We start from the raw sequence: 13799 nt of genomic DNA on the forward strand, positions 1-13799 counted from the left end.
GTAAACATGGCCCTGTCCCAACTATTTAAAAAACTGTTACAGCCATCACATTTTAAATTACTTTTTTTTAAATATAAAATGGTACATTTCCTCATTTTAAACATCTATGTCCAACTGTGAAGACAATTGGTTTATGAGATTTGTACATCATTGCATTCTGTTTTTTTGCAGTATGCAGTATTCCAAGCTGTTTGAAATTGGGCAATGTAGTTTGGTGTAAAAAAAAACAAAAAACAATCCTGTTCTTCTCTGTAATAGCAAAACTGGAATAAAGACATGTCAGGACAGGGAGCTGGGAACAAGTTAGCCATATTCAGTAGCCAAACACACACTATCATGATGGGGTTTTGCACTTTTTTCTATTTTGCTAAATATATTAAATTTGAGTTGTTAGTTTTTTCTTTTTCCTTAACTTGTTGTTGGTAATATTATAATAATAATAGTAATAATAATGCAATAAAAGAGGTTTCAAATTCAAATTCACTCCATCTCTGTCTCTTTTTTCTTTCTCTGTGCATTTGTGTGTGTGTGTGTGTGTGTGTGTGTGTGTGTGTGTGTGTGTAGTTTTACAGGTGTTATTTGTGTAGAAATGTCCTCCAGAATGAGTGACTCTGTGAAGCGAAACATAAAGAAATTTGAGAGGTGAGTGAAGGTTGAGACTCTGTGAAAAATAGAAATGTTCTCACATTCACCAACACTAAACAGATCAGACTCTGATGTGTATCTGTGAAAAGTGACGAGTGAAGAGTTGAATTCAGCAGCTTTGTCTCCAGATGTTCAAAACCAGCTGATGATTAGTGACATTAAGCTACTGAGCAACACGTCTAACCCCAAGTTGTCCCTGTAGCTGGATAAAGTATGAAGGTTAAAGAATGGGATCAGTGTTAATAAGAACATCATCAGATTTTAACTCCAGTTTCATTATTCAGTGTTGCTGCAGAACAGTAATAATGATGCAGTGGTTGTGTGTGTTTAGTCTGATTCAGGGTAAGAGATCAGACTTACCTGAACCCAGCTGTGTGTCCATGAAGAGTGAACAGTCAATGCGTCTTCCACTACACTTTAAAGACACAGACTGTACTACTGATCTGAGGTGAGGACAGTTGAATGTATGAGTGCAGTGTTTTATCACTCACACTCTCACATAATCAAACATCTCTGTAATATGTGTGTATTCACTGCTTTGTGTTTGTAGTTATGAATATGATTTATAGTCTTTATTCTACTTTTAACAAGTGTTTTATTTGTTCACAGACTGCAGAAGAAGAAATCAAAGATCACTGAGAAGAGTCATTTAGAGGCCATATTCAAGGTGTGTGTGTGTGTGTGTGTGTGTGTGTGTGTGTGTGTGTGTGTGTGTGTGTGTGTGTGTATTAGTAATCCCAGCATTGTAATGTATATCACTATCTATTTGCTATCTAGTATGGGGCCAGCTGATTTCAGTGCATTATGGCTACCAGGCTTCTTTCTCACACAATAAATAAACTTCCCAAGCCTCTTTACCACATACATTGTCCTACCCAGCACAATCCAATTTAAGTTACCGTAACTTCTGTCTCTTTGGCCCAAAGACACATACAAGCTCTCCCTCAGTGAAATCGTATCTCATGCAATGATGGTCATTTGCTCGCTTGAAGTGATTGACGATTGGCAAACTCATGGGCTGATTGTAGCCGGTGCTATAACTGATGGGCATACCACAACCCAGGTGGTGCATCTGGTGGGTGCCCCATTGGTTCTCACTTCTTTGCCCAGCATTAGAATTACTGGTTTATAACCCGGTTGACTCTTGCACCTAATTCTTGTTAGACTTCAGAACCAGTGGCAGCTGCAGATCCCAGTCCTTTTGATCCTGGCTCACACACAATAACAGTTGGGTGGCAAGTATCAGATTATTGGTTTTTATATTACATTATATTATAGGTGATTATAGGTTGCCTCCTGTTGACGTCATCCAAAGAGAAGTGGGCATGGCTTTAGTTTACTGGAGTGCAGGGAGGCCTGGAATTGAGTCTCGGGAAGGCACCTGCACCTGCACACAAACCCCACACCACATACAGTACAATTACAATACAACCCACAAAATAATGCGGGTTGTAACTATATATATATATATATATATATATATATATATATATATATATATATATATATATATATATATATCTGCTCATATATTTCTGCTCCAGACTTGCAATTTCTTTTTGCTGCATTAACATGGAAATGTTCCCACTGTGGGACAAAAATCTTGTCCCCATAAATCTTACTGTACATGCTTTGTATTTGTACTTTACTTCTGCAGATATTTTCTCAGGCTCTGTACACAGTTTACATAGTAGAGATTTTGAACGTATTTCTTTTTTGTTTCAAATCAGTATCTGGAGCACAAAGTCATCACTCTGATACAGGATGAACTGAAGATATATAAGAAGCTCCTGAGTCCAGATTACCCAGCATGCTCTGAGAGGGAGGTGGAGGATGAGGAGGATCAGAGCAGTGTCAGAGAGGGAGTGCTGAAGATCACACTGCACTTCCTGAAGAACATGAAGCACACAGATCTCGCTAACACACTGCAGAACAGTAAGAGCTCATGGGGTTCTAACATCACTTTATCTTCAGAGGAAGGAAACTGCTGTGCATTTATTAAACACATCTCATCATAATGATGTGCTTTTATCAACACAATATAATAACACATCAGTACTGACATTCCATATGATATACAGCTATGAAAATATCAGTAGCTCACAGAGATGATCAGAGAGTTTACATTTTATTCTTCTTTTTTATCAGAACTCGTCTCTGTGCACCAGCAAAATCTCAAATCCAAACTGAGAGAGAAATGTAAAAGAATTACTGAAGGAATCTCACAGCATGGAAGCTCAGCACTTCTGAATGAGATCTACACAGACCTCTACATCACAGAGGGTTGGAGTGGAGACGTCAATAATCAACATGAGGTGAGACAGATTGAGACAGTGTCCAGGAGACCAGCAACACAGGAGACACCCATCAAATGTAATGATCTGTTTAAAGACAAGTCCATCAGAAGTGTGCTGACTAAAGGAGTTGCTGGAATTGGAAAAACAGTCTCTGTGCAGAAGGTCATTCTGGACTGGGCTGAAGGAAAAGCAAATCAGGACGTCACCTTCATGTTTCCACTTCCCTTTAGAGAGCTGAATCTGATGAAGCAGAAACATTTCAGCCTGATGGATCTTCTTCATCACTTTTTCCCAGAAATAAAAGAAGTACAATTAATAGACTGTGAGAGGAATAAAGTGGTGTTGATCTTTGATGGTCTGGATGAGTGTCGACTTCCTCTAAATTTCCAGAACAATGAGAGATTGTGTGATGTGACAGAATCAGCCTCAGTGGATGTGCTGCTGACGAACCTCATCAAGGGGAATCTGCTTCATTCTGTTCTCCTCTGGATCACCTCCCGACCAGGAGCAGCCAATCAGATTCCTCCTGAGTGTGTAGACCAGGTAACAGAGGTACGAGGGTTCAGTGATCCTCAGAAAGAGGAGTACTTCAGGAAGAGGATCAGTGATCAGAGCCTGGCCAATAAAATCATCACACACATGAAGTCTTCCAGAAGCCTCTACATCATGTGCCACATCCCAGTCTTCTGCTGGATCTCAGCCACTGTTCTAGAGAGAATGTTGGGTGAAGCAGAGAGTGGAGAGATCCCCAAGACTCTAACTCAAATGTTCACACACTTCTTGATCTTTCAGATCAAAAACAAGCACCAAAAGTACAACCAGAAATGTGACCCTGATCCTCAGCAGACCAGAGAGAGTATCCTGGCACTGGGAAAACTGGCTTTCCAACAGCTGGAGAAAGGAAACCTGATCTTCTATGAGGAAGACCTGAGAGAGTGTGGCATTAATGTCAGAGAAGCGTCAGTGTACTCAGGAGTGTGTACTCAGATCTTCAAAGAGGAGTTTGGGCTTCATCTGGGGAAGGTGTTCAGCTTTGTACATCTGAGTGTTCAGGAGTTTCTGGCTGCTTTATACACATTTCTCTCATTTATCAACAAAAAGATTAATAAACATCAAAACAACAATCTCTCAGATCTTTTTACCGAATTGAACATGGGTGATTTCCTGAGGAGTGCAGTGAAAAAAGCCTTACAGAGTGAGAATGGACACCTGGACCTGTTCCTCCGCTTCCTTCTGGGTCTCTCACTGGAGACCAATCAGACTCTCTTACAAGACCTACTGCCCCAAACAGGTAGAAGCTCTCAAAGTAAACAGGAAATAGTTGAGTATATCAAGAACAACATCAGAAAGAATCCATCTCCAGAGAAATCCATCAACCTGTTCCACTGTCTGAATGAACTAAATGATTATTCTTTAGTAAAGGAAGTACAAAATTACCTGAACAAAGGAGATTACTGGTGTCTCAGGGGAGTCAGACTCTCTCCTGCTCAGTGGTCTGCTCTGGTGTTTGTGTTGCTGAACTCAGAAGAGAATCTGGATGAGTTTAATTTGAGGAAATACGCCCCATCAGAGGAAAGTCTTCTGAGGCTTCTGCCAGTGGTCAAAGCATCCAAAAAAGCTGTGTAAGTCATTTTAAAATGTGTTACTAATTCCATAAATGTAGTTATTATTTTAAATAAACACTAATAACACTGCACTGATTAGGATCATGATTATCATTCATTACTCCAATCAGGTCACTTTAAGTCAAGTCAAGAAGCTTTTATTGTCATTTCAACCATATATAGCTGACGCAGTACACAGTGAAATGAAACAACTTTCCTCCTGAACCCTGGTGCTACATAAAACAAAATAGAGTTACATCACAGAAAACACAGGGTTACGGACTAGTAAGTGTTCTCGCCACATAAAGTGCATTGTGTGCAACCTGATGCAAAGACAACACAAGACAGCTCAAGACAATACAGGACAGTGTAAGACAAATACACAAAACACAAAATAGCGCCGCCAGTATATTCCTGTATATTATTGTATATTACACACTGCAGTGTGTAAAAGAGTAAACATTGTAATTCAGAAAATGTAAACAAAATGTTGTGCAAAAGTGCAATAGCAGCAGTTGAAAAAGATGTGCAAAAACAGCATGTAAACAGTTTGTGATGTAATAAGAGTGGTACTGAAGACATGGATGTGTAAAGTGAGTAGGATTGTGTGTTTAAGTCCGGGTTGTACAGATCAGTCACACAGTTGAGTGTGTCTGTGTGAGTAACAGTTTAGTTCTGTGTTGAGGGGCCTGATGGCTTGAGGGAAGAAACCGTAGCACAGTCTGGATGTGGCAGCCCAAATGCTTCAGAACCCCTTTCCTGATGGCAGGAGGGTGATGAGTGTGTGTGACGGGTGTGTGTGGTCGTCCACAATCCTGTTGGCTTTGCGGGTGCAGCATGTGGTGTAAATGTCCATGATAGAGGGGAGAGACACTCCGATGATCTTCTCAGCTGTCCTCACTATCCTCTGTAAGGATATCTTTGGATCCAAGACACTATATTGCGTCTTGGATCCAAGACACTTATTCTGTATGTAGGGAGAATGAGGAGCTTATTGAAGAGAAGATCAGTAAATATATAGATTTTATTTCTATTTGGTTAAACTCCTTGTGAAGTGTCTTAAAGAACACAGTGTTATTTAATGCACTTTTATAATTTAAACTAAAAAGGAAGTTAGGATGGGACAGACACTCTTCCCCCATTTTTAATAGCTAATGGAATTTAACCTGTTAGCCTTCGCCACAGCTTTTGGAACTGAAAGCTGAAAATGCCGAACCCAAATTTAAATGTAAACAGTTCCTGTTAAAAATGTGATACATACGCAATTTAGATATCTTTAGAAAGTAGACACTTTGAGTGTTACTGTCAATCGCATTTTTTGATGTTGCTCAAATGGATATTAAATTACAGATGATGAAGTGTCTTGAATAAACATTTCCTGCATTGAACATTATTATTATTTTACATATAAATACATGAAATCAGTCCTGGAGCAGAAAAGTACTGGGTTGAAAGCCACATGTCTCCTGAGTTTATATTAAATTAATGTATTTATTATCTAGGGTTAGGTAAAAGTCTGCTAAACTCAGGTGTCCATTCATACAGTCTGAACATGAACATTCATATTAATGGCTGTCCATTTAAAACCCAACAATACACACACACACTTTTCAAGCATTTTGCTTATGAAAATAAACAGACAATAACACGTATAACATCATATAAAACTGTAAAGGGAAATATCTTGTATCTCACAGATGTAAAATAGGCTCAGATTTTCCATCTCCATGCGGATCTCCATGGCCCTGTTTTCACTTCGCCCCAAGAATATTTTCCACATCGCTGCTTTGTTCAAATCTCCTTATTTGACTGTCCATTTTATTTCTTTGTTTTATTTTATTTTTTGTAAACAATACCCAGTTAGCACGAGCTGGAAAGAGCTGTTTGTGCAGAACCGAGAGCTGCATCCACTTCCTGCCAGGTGCATCACTGTGCTCCGTGTTACACTCTTTGACCACTAAGAGCTTCTAAAGAGTAATAAAACTAAGAACTCTCCACCTCAAAAGCTGCACGAAGGTTGAGCAAAACAAGTAAAGAGACAAAACCCTGATCAGAGTCCAATAACAGATTTACCTGTAAATGGTCATTTGGCAGCTGAACCAAACCAGTCAGTTATAGATATACACAGGACAGACTCAATGATAGCCGAGTAAAATTGTTTCCGCAGCTTGTATTGGTTGCACCAGACAGCCAGCTTTTTAACCTCCTGTTTGTAAGCCGACTAATCTCCATCCTGGATGAGGCCAATGACTGTACTGTTGTCTGCAAACTTCAGGAGCTTGACATAGGGGTTTATAGAGGTGCAGTCATTTGTATACAGTGAGAGGAACAGTGGGGAGAGAATGCAACCCTGGGGAGCACCAGTTCTGATAATGAGAGTCCTAGATGTGACTTTGCCCAACCTCACTGTCTGTTGCCTGTCTGTCAGGAAGTTGGTGACCCACAGACAAATTAGGGTGGGCACGGAAATCTGCATCATTTTGGCTGAGAGAATGTCAGGAAAGATGGTAGTAAAGGCCAAACTTAAGTCTGCAAAACAAGATCCTTGCGTAGGTCTGTCAAGATGTTGCACTATATAATGCAGATTGAGAGCAACAGGTCTGTAATCATTAAAACCAGTGACCTTGTGTGTGTGTGTGTGTGTTTGAGATGTCAGTGTTCTGATGTATCATCATTTCTCTCTCAGGTTGTGTGGGTGTGATCTCACAGAGAAAAGCTGTAGAATTCTGTCCTCAGTTCTCAGTTCAAACTCCTCCAGTCTGAGAGAACTGGACCTGAGTGTGAATAAGCTGCAGGATTCAGGAGTGAAGCTGCTCTCTGCTGGACTGGAGAATCCACACTGTACACTGGAGATACTGAGGTCAGATTATCTTCCTAAATTCACTGACATTTTGTTTATGTGAATGTCAATATTTATTTATAAAACTAATAACAGTAAATGTAGATGAACAAGTCTGATGAATTTTACTATTTAAAACTTTCCAATATAAATAGTTTAATTATAGTGATACATTTCACTGTATGATAATGTTGGGTAACAAATAACATGCATTAGCTCGCTCATTATGTATAAATTTGAGATTTTTACATTAATTAAGTTTGTTTATTTCTGTAAAGTTACTTTGTCACTTTGTGACAATGTCCACTGTTTAAAGTGATGTACAAAGGAAATCCAGAGAAAAAGAGAACAAGATAAAGAAAAAAAACAAGGAAATCAACAGGAATACACAAAAGCAACACTTACACAATTTACAGCAACATTATATTATACCAACAGATAATAAATGCATAAACAAACAAACAAATAAATGTGTAAAGAAGATAGAGGAGACATTAATGGGTTCACAAAGCAAAAGTGAATTTTTTTAAACCTTAGACCTGCATTCATGACGGTACAGACACAAGACACATAAACACCCAACACACACTCAGAACTTATTCCTGCTTTTAAGTCATTTAACTATAAGCTGTTAGCCACATACACACACACACACACACACACACACACACACACACACACACACACACACACACACTCAAACACATACGATCACACACCCACTGCTCCGAGTCTCTTTTCTCTTTCCTCTTTTTTCTCCTTGCCACACACTGAATCAGCACAGTCACATCAGCAACAGGTATAATTCTCACCGCTTGTTTTTGGCTCCACCCTCTATTCACAAATTGGTGCTCATCCAAACACCTGATGCTACAATCAACCAAATAAACAAATTGAAAAAGCTTTTGTTAATTATTATTGGGAAAAAATTTCCCAAAACCTGCCATTATGTTTTTAAATTTCCATGGTGTTACTTTCCCACCTTGGCTAGGCCTAGGGGAGTGTGGGAACAAAAACCATTTAGTTGTTGCGGGTTGTTTGGACAAAAAGCAGGACCAGAGTTTAGAGTAGTTATTGTTTTATTGGTCAAGTGCAGTAAGGTAACAAACAAACAGTTTCCAAGAGTATTTCACAAGTCAAGCAGACTAGACTCAGACTGGCAAAAGAACATGGACAGTGCCAAAGAAATTAACATAAGAAAAGGTCTACTCTACACTGTTAAAAAAAAAAAATCTGTAAAAAAACGGTAAAAAGACTGGCAGCAGGGCTTCCAGAGATAATCTGTTAAATTACAGAAATTATCATTTCACAAAATTACTAGCAAAAAACTGTAAAAATACAGAATAGACTTTATGGTCAAAAGTAATTAAATTACAGAATATTACTGTTGATAAATATTTTTTTAACTATAGAAAAACAGATAAATTATGTCAAATAACAGAAAAACAACCAACTGTCAGGTTAATCACCACAAATTTAAGGATTTAATTTGTTATTTTATAAAACTGATCTGTCCATTTACATTAATTTATTGTAAAAGTATAGATTTCCTCATGTACAATAACGATGAAATAAATCCAGAAAGCACATATTTGAAAAAGGTTTGTAGATTTAATCTCTGTAAATTAAAAGGCATTTACTGTATAAATACAGATATCATTAATTACAATCATCAAAAAATGTTGTATAAAAATATACTCAATTCATAATACACACACAAACGTCTGTAGATACGTCTTAATAGTTCATTTTCCACACATATTACAGTTGAACATGTTTGGACAGTAGAGCAATGAGCTCCACTGTATATTCCGTACTTGTATGTCAAGTTAAATGAACAATACAATTATAGAAAATAAGTTAGAGCATGCAGAAATACCTACATTACATGGCAATTGCTGTAGACCTTTATACATTTACAATGACATTTTATCCAAAGCAACATACCAAATCCAAGTTAGTCTGACACAGTAGACACAGCAGTTTATATAAAAAATAAAAAAAAGTGATGTGCACTCTTCAGCTTGTTGAAGATCAGATCATAGGCTGGATTAGCTGCAGAGGCTTGGTAGTAGATGCTGGAAAGTCTGCTAAGAGAGCAATACAACAGTCCAGTTTGGAGAGAACAAGAGCTTGGACAGGAAGTTCTGTAGCATGGCCCAAAAGAAAGAGTCTGATCTTCATAATGTTGTACAGGGCAAATCTGCAGGATCGGGCCAGTGCAATTTATATATGCGTCAACAATAACACCAAAGTTAGATCATCTAAAAACATGAGCAGTTCTGTCTTCGCAGGGTTGAGTTGATGATCATTCAACATAGAGCAAAATATTTCTGTCCAGGAGGCAAAGATGAGAGCAGCAACTGTCGGGACATCCAGCTGAAATGAGAGAGAGAGAGAGAGAGAGAGAGAGAGAGAGAGAGAGAGAGAGAGAGAGAGATGTTATTTCAATAGCAGTTATATGAAAAGCCATGTTTCTAAATGACAGACCCATTGTCATGACTCACAAATGTTTGGGAATCCCGAGCAGAACCTGCAAAAATGTGAATAATTTTAACAAAAGAGGGATCATACAATATGCATGTTATTTTATATTTAGTACTGGTCCCTGGTGGTCTAGTGGTTAGGATGCGGTGCTTTCAACGCTGCGGCCCGGGTTCGATCCCCGGTCAGGGAACCAACCCCAGCCACTCTTAGTGCCGGTCCCAAGCCCGGATAAATGGGGAGGGTTGCGCTAGGAAGGGTGATCCAGCGTAAAAACATTTGCCAAATCAAACATGCGGATGGTCCGCTGTGGCGACCCCTAATGGGAGAAGCTGAAAGAAAGTTTTTTTTTTTATTGTCCTGACTAAGATATTTGACATCAACGATGTTTCCATATGGTCCACAAGTCAAAACATGTCTAAAATTATTAAAATGACTACCTTTAGGAACCTAAATTGTTTATAAAAGGTCTGAATGGTTAAAAATGGTTATATAGATGATCTACGATTGTTCTTTTGTTTTGTGACGGTTGTTCACGAGTTCCTTTTCTGTTCTGAATAGTTAAACTTGAGCACTTTAAAAAAAAAAAAAAAAATCCCACAAGTATCCGCAGTCTTCAGTTTTCCAGCATCTTTTGCATATTTGAACCCTTTCCAGCAGTGACTGATTTTGAGATCCATTTTTTCACACAGAGAAGAACTGAGGAACTCAAACACAACTATTTAAAAAGGTGCAAACATTTACATTTAATGCTCCAGAAGGAAACAATGCATTAGGAGCTGGGGGTGAAATCTTTTGAATTTGAAGATCGAGGTAGATTCTTAATTTAACTTAATTTGCCTTCCGGAAAATATGCAAGTATCTTCTGTTCTGAAGGGCAGTACTAAATGGAAAAGACATATAAAACAAGAAAACTCTTAACATCATGTTTCATCGCTTGTAATTCATTATGTTTCTTTCTGTAGCATCAGTGAATGTTTGCACCTTTTTTACAGTTGCGTTTGAGTCACTTAATTGTCCTCAGTGTGAAAAGATTGATTGAATCATACAGTCACTGCTGGAAAGTGTTTAAAATATGCAAAAGTTGCTGGAAATTTTTTTTCTGAAGAACAGCCCTACTCTAAGCCCTCACCCTCATGACACATGCATAAAGATTAAACTACTACTACAAATAATAACAACAAAAAAGTTGATTTGTGCTACACACCTTTAGCATGCTTTTCTGCTTCGACAGTTTCTCCACACGACCTAAAACCAAGAACAATATATATGACTTTGTGTTGCAGTCACACATTACATACATATGTTCCACTGAGACAATGATCCAAAAGATCAGCTGGAAAGGTTCATGTACATTTATATAACTTACTGTGACTCAGCTGCTTCATTGTATTACACAGGGTTGTTACTGTCTAGAACTGTCTAAGCTTCTAGCACATTTTTACAATCCAAACGATTCAATATGTAATGAGAGTTTACTTCTCCAGCCAAGATCTACTTTCATTCAGAGTTTTACCCTGCAGCTGTCATCATGTGACTGTACAAAATACTGCACGTTTTAACTTTAAAACTACATTAATGCGCAGTCACTATAAAATGTGCTTCACATGTTCGAAACACGTCCCTTAGTCAGCTTGATGTCTTCTGTAGTTTCCTCAGATTCTTGTAATGAAAAAGCGCATTATTATCTTAAACATTTCCCAGAGGAACAGCCTGAAACTCATTCAAACCGTTGTGGGTGGAGCTAATTCGGCGGCAATTTTGAATTTGTGTCAGTATGCGCACGCGCGGAGCCTAACCGAAATCTACTTATTTTTCTTTTATGACGGTTTGCGAACCAACGAGGAGGATGATCTGAGCAGCGTTGGTCTAGGAGACTAGGAGAACCCGTGCAAGGAATCCAAAAAGTGTTTTGTTGGTTGGCACTATTGATGTTTTTAAGTGCAGGTTGAAGGTTGTTTTTTTATTTTATTGTATTGCTTTTATTTATTTGATGATTGTTTAAAAGAAGCTAATTATTTTGAGTTCTTAACTGTTTTTTACTGTTTAAAAATGTTAACATGTAAGGTTTTTTCAGTTAGAAAATATAAAAAATGGGAACTTTCCATACTGGACCAATGCCTTATTTTTAATAAAAGAATTTACAAGTTTGTAGTATTTCAGATTTGAGTTCTGTGTAACTTTTTAAACATTATATTGTATTATATTTGATTAGATTTTTGGATATTGTAGGAATTGTTACTGAAAAAGATATATAAACCACAAAAACCTAAATTATTAACTTTTTGTTTACTGGGACATGGGCAAATACCACATTTTAATTTATAATAATTTAGGGTGAAAAACAGACATATCATGTCTTTATGAATGATATATGTAGTTAGGACCTATGGCAAAATAATATAATGCCAAATAATTGTTAATAGGAGCATTTATTTGCAAGACAAGCTTAAAAGAGTAGTGAAAGAAACAATGCATAATTTTACTGTATGTAAAAATACTATTATTTGACAAAAACTCACTTTAACCTTCATATGATTAACTGTCTTCAATGGTAATAAAAACACTGACTTAATTATTACAAAAATAATCTGTAAATATTAGATATCATTCTATGTAAAAAATACAAATTACTCTGTGAAAATACAGCTAATTTCTTAAAAAAAAATTCTATAATATCAAAATACAATGAATTTTTGATAAATTTAATGACGGAACGTTAAAATACAGAAAATATATGTAAAACAACAGGCATTTTGTTGTAGGTTGAAAAAAAGGTAAATTTCTATAAAAAAATACAGACATTAAACTGTAAAAAAACTTTTTTTTTTAACAGTGTAGGCTGTATTTTGGAAGCTTAAATTAACTAACATACAGCCACAGACTAGCTGACTACTCTAGGCTCTGCTACCAGAAAATACAGTGGGTGGCACCTGCCCTCTACCTAGGGTGTCTAAACAATGGCAAAACCTACGTGGTGGAATGTAGGTGCGCGCACGTTCTTACCTGTTTTTAAACCAGGTGAGCTAGTATAACTGGCACAACTAGCATAACAGTGCTCTTTCTCTTTCTCTTTCTCTCTCTCTTTCTCCTTCTTCTTATTCTTTCATTGCCCTCCCCTGGGGACTTCAGGAGCTGCTTTTGAATAGAAGGCTCTGCCTCCTCTGGCCGGGCTCTTGCTCATCATTGGTTCTTTTTTTCCAGGCCTCCATTTCAATTACCAGGTAGCTCCACCTATAGATAGTAAAGAGCTGAAGACAGAGGCAACAAAAGGGGGGAGGGGGAAGCAGTAGAAAAAAAAATAGCAGACACATTTACTTTTGCGCCATTTAGCAGACGCCCTTATCCAGAGCGACGTACAAAAGGATTGGTTTGACACATGGTTGGTACATCTATGTTGTGCAGCTCTGTGTGACATTACAACCCACTGATGTTTACACAGTGTGCTGATTAAAAACCAAGATTGTGTGTTTGTGTTTGTTATCGGTGTTTGATTTATCACCATTTCTTTCCCAGGCTGTGTGAGTGTAATCTCACAAAGGAAAGCTGTAGAATTCTGTCCTCAGTTCTCAGTTTAAACTCCTTCAGTCTGAGAGAACTGGACCTGAGTGAGAATTACCTGCAGGATTCAGGAGTGAAGCTGCTCTCTGCTGGACTGGAGAATCCACACTGTACACTGGAGATACTGAGGTCAGATCATCACTTATACACTGTAGATCCTGCATTTCTGTAATTTGCTGTTTCAGATGAATAAAATGTGTGTTCTGGAGCACAATTTATATAAAGTAGCAACAGCTGCTATAGTTTTTCAGATTCATAAATAACAAACACTGAAATAGATGTGTAACAATTTGGAATTTTCTTACAGGAACTAGGGCTGCCTCACAACTCTTTGGAGCACGTTGTCCATGCTCTAAAATAATGTGTGCA

At 37.8% G+C, this 13799-nt stretch overlaps 1 protein-coding gene and 1 non-coding gene across 2 annotated transcripts in view; both read left to right on the forward strand.

Annotated features, from left to right (window-relative positions):
• The first annotated feature begins 2423 nt into the window (after positions 1-2423).
• Positions 2424-13799, forward strand: part of LOC124385133 (NACHT, LRR and PYD domains-containing protein 12-like) — a 281935-nt gene continuing 270559 nt past the window's right edge. The window contains exons 1-4 of the mRNA XM_046848282.1: positions 2424-2580; positions 2794-4564; positions 7233-7406; positions 13386-13559. Coding sequence (XP_046704238.1) covers positions 2544-2580; positions 2794-4564; positions 7233-7406; positions 13386-13559 — 2156 coding nt within the window. The 5' untranslated portion in view covers positions 2424-2543. The remainder of the gene's footprint in view (positions 2581-2793; positions 4565-7232; positions 7407-13385; positions 13560-13799) is intronic.
• trnae-uuc lies at positions 9991-10062 on the forward strand. The gene has a single exon. It is a non-coding gene; the product is annotated as a tRNA-Glu (tRNA).

Source organism: Silurus meridionalis, chromosome 4, assembly GCF_014805685.1.
Source record: "Silurus meridionalis isolate SWU-2019-XX chromosome 4, ASM1480568v1, whole genome shotgun sequence".
Lineage (NCBI taxonomy): Eukaryota > Metazoa > Chordata > Actinopteri > Siluriformes > Siluridae > Silurus > Silurus meridionalis.